Source organism: Sinohyriopsis cumingii, chromosome 1, assembly GCF_028554795.1.
Source record: "Sinohyriopsis cumingii isolate HCF-2022 chromosome 1, ASM2855479v2, whole genome shotgun sequence".
NCBI lineage: Eukaryota > Metazoa > Mollusca > Bivalvia > Unionida > Unionidae > Sinohyriopsis > Sinohyriopsis cumingii.
This window is the reverse complement of record NC_142961.1, coordinates 104,214,714-104,231,529: the sequence shown is the minus strand read 5'-3', so window position 1 is coordinate 104,231,529 and position 16,816 is coordinate 104,214,714. Positions and strand designations below refer to the sequence as shown.

The following is a 16,816-nucleotide window of genomic DNA, read 5'->3' as shown; positions in this document are numbered from 1 at the left end:
ATTCAAAATCATCCAGAACACATTATTTACAACTAAATGTATGTATAAGCCTGTTTAAAAATAAAATATATAAAGTTTCCAAACAATCACCAAATGAAACTGGCTGGACATGAAATCATGTGGGGTTTTCAATAAATAACAAAGATCCTGATCTGCCAGAGCATAATGCACCTGCAGATCATGGTTTAAATTGTTTGTTCTACTAATTACTTTTAACAAGCAGCACAGACCCTGACCTGCTGGTGTATTATGCAACAGCAGATCTGGGTCTTTGCAGTTTGCAGTTGGACTCAGCTTATAAGCTTGTATATATGGTACATGTATATGGTTTACACATATTATCCAATGTGCAAAACAACCCAGCATAGTAAGATTCACGTACCCTACAACCATTTCCTGCACAACAAATATGATCATTTCTGAAAGTGTTTTATGTCCCATTGAACATGTTGCACAGACACACAAAAGGTATTTATTCTGCTTGCTTGCCATCCACAAACAGAACCAGAATATTACATACTGTACCTGCCAACCTAACTGTAAATGCATGTGGACAATTTTTAAGGCTGTTGACTATGGTACTAATTCGACTCCAACAGTAAATCTACGTAAACACCATAATATTAAAAAAATTGCTTAACTTTATATCAGAACTACTCATGATCAAATTAATATCTCTTGGTATATATCCATCCTTGATGTAATCTCTACCTATCCTTGATGCAATCTCAGTCTGTGAGGGAGTGTGATTTGGATCTTTAGCATAGCTTTAACAATTTTTCAGTCATATCGACATGGTGTATGCAGTATGGCAGTTTATAGTGATGTCTAGCACTGGGGCATCATGCTGCAGACATGTAGCATCATGTGCCACCCAGTCACATTATCCTGACACCAGGCCAACCAATCCTAACAATAACCTCTTAATGCTGAGCGCCAAGCGAGGCAGCTTTTTTTATCATTTTTATAATTCTTTGGCATGGCTCATTTGGGGTTCGAACCCGTGACCTCCCACATCCGAAGCAGATGCTCAAACCACTTGGCCACAGGAGCGGTGGTCTGATGCAATTACTACCCATTCTTGATGCAATCTCTACCCACTGAGGCAATCTCTACCCATTCTTGATTCAATCTGCAATCTCTACCCATCCCTGATGCAATTTCATCACATTCCTGATGCGGGGGCCCCGAGTGGCCGAGTGGTCTAAAGCGCTCTTCGTTACGGATCACTGCCATCTCACCTCTGTCTGCGGCGGTTCGAGTCTAAGATTCAGCCAATGTGGGCATGTGAGAAAGCTTGCCAGTAGCTTCTCGTGGGTCGGTGGTTCTTTCCGGGGTTTTCCGGGTTCTTCCTCCACCATTAATACTGGCCGCCATGTATAGCCTATCGTGCTGAAAAATGGCGTTAAACCCCACAACAACAACAACCACATTCCTGATGCAATCTCAACCCATCCTTGATGCAATCTCTACATACCCTTGATGCAGTCTCTACCCATTCTTGATTCAATCTGCAATCTCTACCCATCCTTGATGCAATCTCTACCCATCCTTGATGCAGTCTCTACATACCCATGATGCAATCTCTACCCATCCTTGATGCAACTCTTAACATCCATGATGAAATCTCTACCAATTCTTGATGCAATCTCTACCCATCCTTGATGCAATCTGCAATCTCTACCCATTGTTGATACAATCTCTATCAATTCTTGATGCCATCTCAACCCATCCCTCAAACAATCTCTACCCATCCTTCATGCAATCTCAACCCATCCTTGATTCAATCTGCAATCTCTACCCATCCATTATGCAATCAGAACCATCCTTGATGCAATCTCTACCCATTCTTGATGCAATATCTACCAATTATTGATGCAATCTCAACCAATCCTTGATCCAATCTGCAACCTCTACATATCCATCATGCAATATCTACCCATCCCTGATGGAATCTCACCCATCCTTGATGCAATCTCTACCCATCCCTCATGCAATATCTACCAATTCTTGATGCAATCTCTACCCATCCTTGATGCAAACTCTAGTGAAGAAAAAGCAATCTCTATCCATCCTCGATGCAATCTCTAGTGAAGAAAAAGCAATCTGTACCCATCCTTGATGCAAACTCTAGTGAAGAAAAAGCAATTTCTACCCATCCTTGATGCAAACTCTAGTGAAGAAAAAGCAATCTCTATCCATCCTCGATGAAATCTCTAGTGAAGAAAAAGCAATCTGTACCCATCCTCGATGCAATCTCTAGTGAAGAAAAAGGTAAGAGCTGCTGAACATTTTTTTAACTATATGGTTGTAACCTATTTCCAATATTGTACCGAAACTATCCATAATGAATGTTCAGACTTAAGTCTGAAAAAAAGACTGAAATTGCATTAATATAACATTATTTCTATCCTTCTCAGTTGCAAAAAGAACAGGCTCTCAAAAGAATAATTTTACTAAAATTTAACTTTTCAATACCAACCAATCATGGCTCTCGAAACCCATGTATACTCTAGTTTACTGAGGTGAGATGACAGTGATCAATCAAGGCAAGTGTTTTAGACCACTTGGCCACCCAGATCCCCTGATACAGCAAGAATGCTCAGCTGATGCTCAGTAAAATCAGGTTAATATGAAGGACCTTAATGAACCAAATTAAATTTAAGACATATAGCAGACAAATGTTTTGGGATCAATAGCAATGATGCAGCAGTAAACACAGCAAGAAAATTTGACGAAGTGTAGCTAATAATGACTGACATAGAAGGAAAAAAATCAGATGTGGACAGAAGTAAAACCAAGCTGACTAGATTGCCATTATTCAATGTGTGGCTCATAACTTTCAACTAGCAGTAATTGCTGATGCTATGAAAGGAAATCATTATCTGAAGATTTGAACAAATACTGATGGGTGTATTGAAAAATTACTACCATTCTACATGAGAAGAAAACTTCAACTTTCCTACATGTAGGATTTCTCTGGTTTATGTTAAGTTTCACAGGCATTGTATTTAGAAGACTGCAATATCACAGAAACCTCAAAAATGGCTGAGCCTACAAGACAAAACATCCCAAACTCTATACATGTATATATACATGTAAGTATAAAAATTCCTTGCAAGAACATGAAATACTTTCTTTCTGAATGTGACAAAAAGACGTATAGAGGGACAGTTCCTGAAAACGAGAATAAAAGAACAAGTTTTCAGTCAAATGAGAAACTGATTCAAAAAAAGAACTGGAAAAGGAAGCAGGAAGAAATAGGGAGAGTTATATTCATCCATACAAAACAATGACAACTTTTTGTATGACTGATTCACTTCCATGAAAATAAAGAATATTCACTTTGTTCAGCATATGTGTGACCACAAGGGTTGGTCCACCAAGAATGATAAGAATAGGAGCAGGGGCATGAAGTGACAATAGTATGTGAACCTCTACAAGCCAATCATTGAAATGCTACATGCCCATCACTGAACTTCTACATGCCCATCAATGAACATCTATATGCCCATCACTGAACCTCTACATGCCCATCACTGAACCTCTACCGGTATATACCAATCATTGAACCTCTACATGCCCATTACTGAACCTCTATATGCCAATCAATGAATCTCTATATGCCAATCACTCACAACCTCTACATGCCAATGAATGAACCTATCCATGCCAATCACTGAACCTCTATACACAAATCACTGAACCTCTACATGCCAATTAATGAACCTATACATGCCAATCACTGAACCTATACATGCCAATCACTGAACCTATACATGCCAATCACTGAACCTCTACATGCCCATCACTGAACCTCTATATGCCAATCACTGAACCTCATGTGCCAATCATGAAGACTAAAGACATTGATGCCTTCAATATGATGTTAAGAATGTCAATCAATTAATATGTATAACTATGAACAATTGTTATTTTACAGTATTTTCTATTTGTGAAGCTGAAACATGACAAAAGGAAAATAAATCAAACAAATATTGCTATTTAATTTCTTTTCCATTTCAGATTTCAATGAAAGGAGATGCTTTCAAAGAATAGGCAAGTAGGTTTGTAGACATCTTCAAACACTGTTGTATGTAGAGAACCGATACAAACAAAATTTACCTTTGAAAAATTACTTTTAATTTCAACAGCCATGAATGATATTTAGTTGTTGTGTCTTTTTTCTTTACATGTACATTATCAATATGTACTACATTGTAGACTGTATATTGTGTGGTATATGTCAATATAATAAATGTGGCATAAGCAAATTCTTTCACCCCAACTAACAAGGTCATTAATGTCAGTTTGACTGTTGTAAAACTGAGTTTAACCAGCAAAAATTACCACTAATGACTTTCTACTGTTATACTACATATACTTTTAAATACTGTATCAAAAAATATCATTCTCTGTGAGATAATGTCACAAGGTCTGTCATGATGGAGAATGTTACAAATTCTGATAATATAATATACTGTACATTTTACTACAACAAATTCTGATGCTCAAGCAATCAAAAAGAGTGTTACATTAATTGTTGTGTCAGGACCTCTATTTATTTTCATATATTAATGTGTTTATTTCAGACATTTCAGACATATAGGCTATATATAAAGTATATTTACTATTAATGCATATATATTGGAAGCAAATATAATCCAATATAAAAAAATTAAGTTGGACATAAATTTTCTAATTAATTTTTGTATTTTAAGGCAGACTACTCAAAACAATTACATCATGAATTTTTTCATATTTAAATAAGTCCTGTAGTGGACACAGTAAGTGTGCCAAAGTGTGTCAGCAGGAGGGAGGTGGTGGGGGGTCAATACTAGGACCCATGTAAACAGATTTTACATATCATTCAGTGGGATCTGGACTTGAAGTAGTTGTTTATATAGCAATGTATCTCTCACATGCTGATTTTTTAAATTATTTTACACAGACATTTTCAATATTACTATTTGAAACAAAAAAATAATAGGTTACTGTGCCTGAGCTAAATCTATGGAAATTTTTTACCCACAACAAAAGTGAGCCACAGTAGTTCAGTTGGAAGAGTGATGGCCTGGCAATCCAAAGGGCACATAACTGTTAGTATAGTGTTTGTAATAAGGGTACCAAGATGCAAAGATGACTGTACTCTCACTTTATTTTAAAGAAAACATTTTATTTAGCAACCCAATCTAAATAATTTCTCACAAATTCTCATGTTAGTCTGAAAGCAACATTCAATGAGAATGTTTCCTAGCATGTTGCAAAATGACAAGCTTCACATAAAATCACACGGAATAGAGGTAAATATTTCACCAATGTTATTAAGTTATTAATTCTGTCAATTACTTTAAGGTAAGCAAGTTATCTATTTAGAAGTATACTTCCAGCTTAAGAGCACAAAGTACCAACTCTAGGAGTATAATTCCACTTTAAGACCACAAACCAAGTCTATTTAATGGTATACTTCTACCTTAAGACCACAGTGTACTAAGTCAATTTAGGAGTACACTTCCATTTTAAGACCACAATTCCCCCAAGTCAATTTAGGAGTACACTTCCATTTTAAGACCACAATTCCCCCAAGTCAATTTAGGAGTACACTTCCATTTTAAGACCACAATGTACCAAGTCTATTTAGGAGTACACTTCCATTTTAAGACCACAATGTACCAAGTCTATTTAGGCATATACTTCTACCTTAAGACCACAGTGGTACAGAGTTTACATTGTAGGTTTGCAATGAGATCTGACTTAAAGAACAATTTGTAAAACATCAAACAGGGCATCAAGTTAAAACTCGTCTATTATAATTTTGACAATATTATCTGTAAGTCTGATGATACATATTTGAATTCTGTTTAAAGTTAATTACAGTATCATTTAAATATTTTACAGAGTTCTAGTTTACAGCTGCAAGGAAAGATTAAAGGTACAAGTACATATTATATATCTTGCAAATTTATTCAGATTTTTGAAGCTGTGTTTTAGTTTTTATTACCAGTTTAAGAAATGAAATAAAGATTGCTTCCTCAATCGTCTCACATATCCTACTTATATTTATTTCAGTCTGCTGCCATATGTGAACTCCTATAACACAAAATCTTCTGATATGCTGTTTGCACCTTTCAACAGAACCTACTTTATATACTTGCTTAAAAGCAAAAACTATGAACTGCATGGACCCAGATCTGCTGTTGCATAATGTGCTGGCAGATCTGGGTCTGAGCTGTTTGTTAGAAGCAATCAGTAGAACAACTTAAGATCCTGATCTGCCAGCACATTATGCAAAGGCAGACAAGGGTCTAGGTGTTTTAAAGGTGAACATATATACATTATCATACTACACAAGAATACTGCCTAACCATTAACCATGGTATTAAGATAATGATATACGTGTATTAGCAACAATGGTCTATTTGTTTTAAAAATAATAAAAATGGATGAAACTATTTCAAATCAAAAAGCTCATTGAAATATTCTCAAAACAGGTTAAATTATCAAGATATCGCTAGTAGAACCAAATTCACAGTAACACAAAGTTGATTAAAAGAAGTCATTTTAGTAATTTTTTGTCTTATATAAAGCCGGCTTTACTTCTTAAAGATGTTGTTGCCTTTTATTTTTAAAGATATTCCTATGAAATTTAACATTCCCATGTAAAGGTTCCTGCTGAATGCATTTGTGCTGTCAAATATAGTGTTGGTGTACAGTGGCCTCCCTCTTATACAGCCACCCCTTCTGCACCGGGAAAGTGGCCTTATAAGATGGGTGGCCATTCCAGAGGGGGACTAAATTTTCATGAGAAATATATGTAATGTACATAAGTAAGAAAGCTACATACTTCAAAGAATTTAATATCTTCCTTTAAAAGTAACATTAATTATTAAAAGGTTCTTCTTGTCTTAAGAATAAACTTATTTCAACTGAATTTCAACTGAATAGACATTAATAGTTATTATTCTTGACATAATTGTGATAAGTGAGTGGGTATTGTTGTCATGCACATTGGAAACCATTCAAAAACGTCAATTAAATCTTGGTACATACATAATTCTCTTTCCATTTGCTCCATTTTCCCACTGCTGCTGAATAATCTTTCTATCAGTTATGACGTTTATTTGAGTCTTTTCAACATAAAAGTGTTCTGCAACTCCCCACTCCCCATTGCCAATGTTGACTAGAATAACTGACTTTCTTCACAAGTAACACATCTTCTTTTACATGATGACGCGTTAATGTTTGGTAATGATTTATTCAGATATTGCTAACTGTATGTGATTAAATTATACGGATGAAACTTTCATAGAATGGATGAAATGCCTTCTTTATAAAGGAAGCAAGATATATTGTCACGTGATTTTCTGTCTTTGTCTGGTACCGTTTTGTTCAAGGTTAACTTCTCTGTGTTAATCCACAAAATCGATATTTAGCCTACGCTGACTCTAGCAGAACACTGTTGAGACCATTTCCTGTAAACGTTGGCTTTTATAGATAATGATATAATATTAATTTTAGTGTTATATGTACTTTAGTCAACACTTCTTTCAGTAAAGGAAATCTGACATCGGAGGACAAATATAGACGGCAGAGATAATCTGATACCTTATGGTACGATATGAATTAATTATTGGTTCTGGACACATTTGAAATAAAAAGTGGCCACTTGTGAGGGAAACATTTTTTTTTTTTTTACTAATATGCTGGCCGCATTAGAGGGGTGGCCATTTTTGAGGGGTACTTTTGAACACAAACTCATCGGTGCCAAGGGATTTTGGTCATAAGAAGTAGGTAACAACTAAGAAAAAATTATAGAAGCCCTGGATTACCTCTCAAGGAAGGTTTTAATGAGCATATAATAAAAAGGTTACTGCACTTGTATGGGAAAATATGAACTCATTTTTTCGGATGGATATACTGCACTCCCAAGGTCGTGCAGTATTCCATCCAAAAAACTCGTTCACATTTTCCTATACAAAATGCAGTAACATATAATACTGGTTTTGTAATATTGTTCCTACCTGTATCTACCTGTACAGTTTGGCTTGTTTATTTTTCCAAACTCACTTACAACACCGTGACTTTTTTGAGGTTAAAAAAAGAAATTAGCTTCTATTATAAAGTCCTAAATTGGGGGGGGGGGTCAACTTATAAGTGAATATATATAATACAGTATAAAACTATACCAAATGTTTATAAATATGTACACACTGAATATACAAGACTCTTATGAAATGAATTTGTACTGTCCAAAATATTATATATCACTGATCTCTAAGTCTTTCTCCTTACACTGGCTATTCACATGTCAAACAATAATGTCTACCAGCCACCTCCACAGTGGAATTGCACATAATGTAAGAAAGTGATGACAGAAACAATGTGAAAGTGCACCCTCCCATCTGCTGACAGAAACAATGGGAAAGTGTACCCTCCCATCTGCTGACTGAAACAATGTGAAAGTGTACCCTCCTATCTGCTTGAGTCATACAGTCACCTCCAGTCCCAGGTTTTGTTACAATTGTAACTCTCAAAGGGAATTAATATGGTTGATGCTTATAAATTGTTCTTGTCAAGTCACTGTTGTGATTTGCACATATCTACCCCTCTAATGCAGAGGAGAGCATGTACCACCAAAAGGCGTGGAGAATGAAAAATTGCGCGATCTGTACTACACATTCCTCAAAAGTTGAAAATGAGGCAAACTGCATCCCCCCCACCCCCCGAGAAACAATACACTGCATGAATAGTACTGTACATACTCCAAGAGCTGAAAATGTGGCAAAAAGCAAAACTGGTTTTACTATATTCAACAAAATGGTTCACAAGGCAGATGAAGCTGTGAAAATATTTGCAATGCCAATCAATACTGTACATGTACCTTTTCCACACTAAAAGGCATTAATTTAAACCATTTATAGCACTGAGTGCCAGAAGTTCATAATTCTAGTAACAAAATGCACATGACAGAGAGGCAGTACACATTTTGACATTTCATGCACACAAAAAGTTACAAAAAAAATAATGAAATGAATATGCTGAAGCCCCTTAAAACCATACAATCCATATACTGAATCCTCCTGAGACAGTAATTGTATTTGGTCCCTGAATTTTTTCTTCTTTTTAAAATCATCATCTAGTCTGAAAAGGAACAAATATTTTGTCCCAAATTTCAATCTTACACCACACCAACAATGATTTGTGTTGACAACAGGCTAATCAGAAGCACTTGCAAACTGAATGAGGCAAGTTGTTTTTAATAGGTAAACTGATGGTAACTTGACACTATGACACTACTGCTGATGTACAAAACAGTATATATGATATTCAGCTAAGTTTTCAAAAAGTGTTAAAGAAGCAAACAGCATTCTTAATTGCTTGCACTCTTACACACAGTCAATTATGTTCTCTCATAGTTCAGTTCTCGAAGAATTTTATTTTAGACAGGCCCAGGGCTGGTGGCTTAAATATATTCACAAGCCCTAACTAAAATTCCTGAAGCCCAGACTCCAATTTCCACATGCCCAAAATTTCCCCTTTTTTATATTCTCACTCAGATATAAATTCAATAGGGTTCAATGGGGTGTGTTGTTAGTGTTCATCACTGGCGTGCTTCAAAAAGTAAAACCATCAACCAAGAGTTCTGAAATTTATTTTTGTTGGGCTTTGCTGATAGCTAATTGCTTCCTAAATCCGCTTCAAAAATGAATTACACTTGAACACTCTTCTGAAAACTGAAATGATCATGCTTTGCATTCTATATATACAGTAAAATCAGACTTCAAAGAAATGTTGCCTCTCTTCACAAAATTTCAACAATATAACACATGAAGCTTAAACATTTTCATTCAAGGCAATAATAATACATGAATAACTTTTCTTCCTGTACACGTATAAAAGTGGTGGGGGCTTGGGTTGTGAAGATTACTGAAAATTGTGTTATTCTCGAAACACGACCATGTCCAAGAGTTTTAGTGTACAAAATGGTATTTTTATCATGACATGCCATGCCTCAATCTGAATAAAATCAGATCTCAATTTCACACAGAACAGCGGTGATCTCATTTAGACTGTGCCGTGTCATGGCAGGTATGTCAACATCTTGAAAATATATTTACACATTTCATCAGGACAATCAAAGTTTCCTCAGGCAAATTAAACATTTTTTGATAAGCCTGACAGGCATCACACTCAGAAAACAAAACGGGCCCAATCTAAAAATCAGGAGTCGAGCTAACAGATTTTTTTTAATGCTGTGTAATAACATATTCCGTCCCTCATCACATAAACAGTCTATATTCCACACATGCAGTCACAAACCAAATTCTCTCTCCCTCTTTCACATGCACATACACAAACCAAATTCTCTCTTTCTCTCTCAAATCATGTGAAAAACAATGGCATTTTGGTTTGGAAAATGTTCTGCGTGTTATCTTCTTTAAATTTAAGGTTGGTGTCAATGATGACGAGTTTTCAAGTTTGGGACTTTAACTGGATATACAAATAAATATCTACAGATAAGTATATGTATAACATAGATACGGCAATTTGGGGTTTTTTTTGCCTTAACTTTTCATCGCTGCTTATGCAAGAAACATCAAATTCCTATTTCCTATAAATGCAGTAATCCCAACTTCCAACTTTTTCATTCAAAATATGAATGCTACTTAATTATTGACAGCTTATTTTAGGAATTATTTAGTTTTATTACAGACTAAATGACCAAACATATACAATGGAACCATTGCAGGAAACTTCAGTATATTGGCACACTAGTGAAACCCCTCCCCCAAAGCCAATCAAATGCCTGCCAGCATATACAAAATATTCCAGGCCTCCAGTCACAACTAAATCAGTCATGTAGACTTTCACTTGTTCAAAACCAATATAATCATAATAATTTTGTACTGAAACAGATTTACCAACCAATATGCACTTTCCTTTGTGCATTTCATCTTCAACATGTGCAAATTTGATGAATTTTTAAAATATTCATCCAGGTACTATTTTATGGACAACTGGTGACATCGGACAAGAAAATGCACACTAAACAACACAAGTCAACATGATTTTTTTAAACCACTTTCATGGGTAACAATGTAAAAAAAATATCAAATTTGAAAGAAGTTAAATATTCCAAAATTCCACAAAAGTCTTCCTTAATCTCTATAAGACATCATTAAACCTTGGTAACTTTATTATGGTTTAGGCTGATGCAAGTGTTGATCAATTGTTATGTATAAAGTATATCACCAAATATGAGACATACTTTCAACTTGTGTCATTAAACAAATTTTGATAGTTTTAAGTTTTACTGTGGTATTGAACTTAAAACTGAAAAAAGTATCCCTTTCTAACAACAGACTACAGCTCTCAGAAAACTTGTAAAATCATTTATAATTTCAAGCAGGTCTTGAATTTAACATAAATTTGTTTGTAGCCAGAATGACTAGTAATTGAGAAATGTACTTCGCGTAAATCTTCAATCCTTTGTAAAAAAAAAAAAAAAAAAAAAAAAAAAACAAATACAGACACAACTGAAACCTTACTAGCCATCACACTCTACTGAAATAAAGAAAATTATTGGTCTGTCAAGAAACTTTATGTCCTCCAGCTTGCAGACTAATTTCAAAGGCGCTTAAATTCATAAATTTGCTGCCAATGTTATGAGTCTATGCTCTTAAAATAAGTAACAGAAAAGAGTGAAAACAACAAGCTTTGTTAAATTTAACAAATAATTTATTTTCCATGAATACAAAGTGAAAAATGAGAAGAAAAGAAAAGAACTTATGCTATTGCAAATTAAATCCAAAAATAATCCAAGAATTAAAGACACAAGTCCTAGTAATAAAAAGTCCTGAATAGAAGTCAGTTAAAGTCCCCAAGAGATCCAAAATTGAAGGCGATGACATGTCTGTTATGGCCTGTGAACTGCTGATGTGTCAACAGTCTCTTGTTGAATTACAGATACAGTGGAACCCCGCTATAACGCGCCCTGCCATAATGCGAATTCGGATATAACGCGGTCGTAGCATGGCTCCCGAAATTTCGTATATTCATTCACACATGGAGAAAAAAAATTTGGAGAAAAGTAAAAAAAAAAAAACAAGAAATTAACTTCATTTTGGGCATGAGATTAGTTGTGACTTTTAAAATAATATGATCGTGGCATGGTTCCTGAAATTTGAAATTCATTTACGTGTATTTTTATCGGACCGTGAAAATATTTGTTTAACGTACGAGAAATAGTGTGTAAAACGTTTATTATAATTTGGTGGAAGAATTCGCGTATGACTTTTAATAATAAACGATCGGAACTTAACAATTTATCCAGGTTCTTTAAGTGATTTTGGAGAAGTGATCGTGTATGAATTCTAAAATAATACGATATATATAACGTACGAGAAATAGTGTGTACAACGCTTGGCTTCTGAAATTTATCAATTTGAACAGGTTGTGGTGAAGCTCCGTATTCTACTCTAGAAGAGAAAACTGGTTTCATTAGGTTTTTGAATTGTTAAGCCGAAGTAAACATTATCGGAAGTGTTACTTATTATGGATCCATGAGTAAAGCCAGTAAATCGTCTTTGTGATTGTCTTCCATGAATTCTGTATACAGTCGTTGCTCAAACAATAGCCGACATGGGCTTCTTATTTAACTGCAATCACAGCCAAGCAGCAGACAAAGCTGTGGTTGATACAAGAGTCGCACAATTTAATAAACATCAAAGGACAAAAGCCGCCAACATGTATGCTGTGCTTGGTGGTGTGATCAAACAACAAACAGTTGAAAGTAAATAATATCCACTTTATTATCTGTAAATTAAAAGGGTATGAAATTGTACATCCGTTCAGCTTAATTTTGTTTTATATAAAAAGTGATTCGTAACCATTGCAGGCCTTCATTACTTAGTTATTGAGCTTTATCTGTGTACGTTGTTTGCTTATATAAAAAAATATTTTACTGTTATGGAAAAGCAAGTTCAAAAACGCAAGTCGTTTTCTGCTAAAGAGAAACTGTATGCCCTAGATCAACTAAAGAAGGGCAAACAACAAACTCAGCTTGCCAGAGATCTAGGAATCAGCGAGTCCACTTTGCGAGGGTGGAAAACAGATGAAGGAAAGCTCCGTAGTCTACCCAACATTCTTGAAGAGGAAACTGGTTTACAGCGTAAAAGGGTTAAGTTAGCTAATGACAATGTCCTAGATTCAGCTTTGTACCAATGGTTTGTACAAGCTCGCTCAGAAGGTGTTCCAATTTCTGGCCCAATTCTGAAAGCCCAAGCAGAGAAATTTGATCGCCGTATCAATGGAGATGATTCCAAATTTAAGGCGAGTAATGGCTGGCTAGACAGATTCAAGAAAAAGCACGCTATCAGCCAAGTTCTTGTGTCTGGGGAAATCCGCTCCGCTGACAAAGAGGCTGCCAATTCCTACCCGATTGGGCTTAAAAAGTTGCTGGAGGATGGTTGCTACACAGCCGACCAAGTTTACAACTGCGATGAGACTGGTTTACGTTATAAAATGTTACCCGATCGCACCCTTGCAACCAAGACTGACAGTCACAAACGAGAAGGTTTCAAGAAGAGGAAGGACAGAGTGACTCTTATTTTGTGTTAACAAGCCTGGCAGCCACAAAGTCAGACCTCTGATGATTGGAAAATCGAAAGCTCCCAGATGTTTTCATCATGTAAATATGAAGGCACTTCCATTTCAGTACACTAACAGCAAGAATGCTTGGATGAATAGCTCCATATTTGACGACTGGTTTCACAAAACATTCGTTCCAGATGTTCGGGCTCATTTACGAAAACTCAAGCTGGAGGAAAAAGCTCTCCTCCTGCTGGATAATTGCCCTGCCCACCCCCCAGCGGAAAATCTTGTCAGCAGTGATGGCAAGATCAAAGTTTCGTACCTCCCGAAAAACACTACGTCAGAAATCCAGCCACTTGACCAAGGCATAATTTCCGTATTTAAACAAAATTATCGCCGTGAAATGATAAAGGGAATGGTAGCAGATAATAACGCATCCGTCGACACATCACTGGCATTACTCAACTTAAAAGAAGTATGTCACCTTGGAGGTAAAGCCTGGGATGCTATCACTGCACGCTGCATTGAACGATGCTGGATAAAGGGTCTTGGGCCAGCCTTTACGCCCTCGACACAAAATGATAGTGAAGATGAGCTTGAATTTACAGGATTCACTGAAGACGACGTACGTTTAGCAGAAGAAGCACTCAAAAAATACGAGCACAGTCATCATGATATCCTTAACTGGTATTCAGTAGATGACATCTGCCCTATATACGAACACATATCAGATGACGAAATTGTTACAAATGTCAGCAGGAAGAATGAAGCTGCACAATCAGAACCTGAAACCAGTGACGATAATGATAACGATGACGATGGCACCCCAACTCCCCCACCAAAAGTGTCTGAAGCAGTAGTACATTTAGAAGCAAGTTTAAGGTGGCTGGAAACACAAGATGTTGACAGCGTCAAAGTCCTTCAATTAAGAAACATTCTTGACTTTGCTAGAACCCAACAGTTCGCGGCAAAGAAGCAAACGTCATTGGATATATTTTTCAAGAAATTTAAATTTGGAACCACACTGACTTTGCACTTTGCGCAACGATTAATTTAGCAGTTTTCACATGTTTCTTTTGATGTTCACAAAATCTGAAATAAAAGTTATTTGCACGCTGAAATCATGCGTTGATTGTTAATTATTCTTGCAGTTGTCGCATATGATAAAATTTTAGCGGTATGAAATTTGTAGAGACACCGTATGTAGACCCGGGAATAGCTGCATGCAATGACCGTACGATATCAGAGGGCAAGTAAATGGTTTCAATATTTTGTTCATCCTATATTTTACACGACGAATTCAGACTATTACAAAATTATTGAATATTTTAAATCTGTACGATTTTCAATGAAATTACATCCATTATGGATGAACTGCATGCCACGACGGCACAGTAGCATACGGTGTTGATACACTTTTCATGATATAGCGATAGTCTGGTATTATCGGTCAATCTGTATTATCGTTCAAACAAATAAAAATTAGTAAACGTTTTTAATGCACAGTAATAACCTATAAATATATTAGCCATCGATTATTTTGAATATATCTTAATTAATCCATTCCAGTTAATATTCATCTGATGATAAGCCGACTTTTGATCATTGTACATGTATACACGTATATGTTCTCGGAAAAAGTTAAATATTGTAAAACCTCGCATTAACGCGACCCCGCTTTTAACGCGATCCGATTTTATGGACCCCGATCATCGCGTTATAGCGGGGTTCCACTGTATACTATTCCAGGTTTGAATTCAGTATAAATTCCAATGAATGCCTTTATCCAACAATTTGACAGAGCACTTTTGTACTTCCTGAGAAAATAATCACTTGAATTCAATAATCTGAAGAAAAAAAAATTCAGGGCAAACTGGTCACAACATTATACAACTTAAAGTACTAGATGTTAAAGCACAACTGGTAAAATCCTCAGTCACAAGATAATATAGTTCTCTGCCTGACCTCAGGTCAACTGCTCTGGTGGTCTAGTGGTTAGAGCATCGACTCCAGATGTGGGAGGTCGTGGGTTCAAACCCTGATTGAGTCATATCCAAGACTTACAAAAATAATACTAACAGCTGCCTCGATAGGTGCTCAGCATTAAGAGGTTAGTGTTAGGGCTGGTTGGCCTGATGTCAGGATAATGTGACTAGGTGGGACATAATGCTACTTGTCTGTGGCATGATGCCTCAGTGCTAGACATCACTTTAAACTGCCACTCTGCAGACATCGTATTCATTTGACTAACAAATTTTTAAAGCTATGTTAAAAATCAAAATCACACACACACACCTCAGGTCAAAATTTGCATTTTCTAAAAATAAACATTACCTAATGGAAAATAAACTTCTAGAATGATCTAATTAGTCTTGTCTATTTACAACACAATAGCCTACAAAATTCACATAGGAATCTCCAAAACCCTGACCCTGATTTACACCTTCATGTTTACCTGATTAATAATTATGATAATAAGCTCGCACACATAGAGAATAATGAAGCTATTATTAGTTATTTACATAAATGAAATAAACATTTAAAAAAAAATAAAAGATAATCAGGTCAAGCAGAAACAAACTCAATTTTGGACAAGGTCATGTCAAGCAAACAATGTTATTCTACAATAACATGTAATGTAATTTTAAAAAAATAAAACTAACAGACAAAAAATTAAATATACATAACACAAAGATGGAAAAATCTATAACTGCACTAATCTTCTCACCTCTTTTCCTTTGGTTTCCCCCTTTTCATACCATTCAACCGTTACACTCTTAGCATCTGGATTGACGTTGCTGACTACAGCAGAATGGATGCGCCCTGAAAGAGACATAATAATACTGTAAATTACAAAATACGAACAGATCAAATAAAAGTTATTACCAAGAGTCAGCTCAGTAGGGCATTAAACTAAAAAACTGTGATGGGAAACTAAAGACAGGAGAAGATGTGCATTTTTGGGGCATCGACTCCTCTAAATGAAGACATGGAATGCCTGATATCCAACTTTGTCTAAGAAATACAATCCAAAACTATAAAGCTAATCAAAAGGGCCATAATTCTGTCAAAAATGGCATAGGTGTAATATCATTTTATGGCACCTCAACACAACATTGGCTATACAGTACCAACCACGTTTGGGATGAATTTGTGCATAGTTTCATGGTTATCCTCAAGATACTTAACGAGAAGTAGAAATAACAAAATTTGGGTCAATGGA

General features: G+C 35.7%; 1 protein-coding gene across 1 annotated transcript in view; it reads right to left on the bottom strand.

The window, feature by feature from the left end:
• The window catches only part of LOC149807484 (kinesin-like protein KIF2A), a 95,807-nt gene that overhangs the window by 62,092 nt on the left and 16,899 nt on the right, over nucleotides 1-16,816 (bottom strand). The window contains exon 2 of the mRNA XM_089956922.1: nucleotides 16,322-16,416. Coding sequence (XP_089813048.1) covers nucleotides 16,322-16,416 — 95 coding nt within the window. The remainder of the gene's footprint in view (nucleotides 1-16,321; nucleotides 16,417-16,816) is intronic.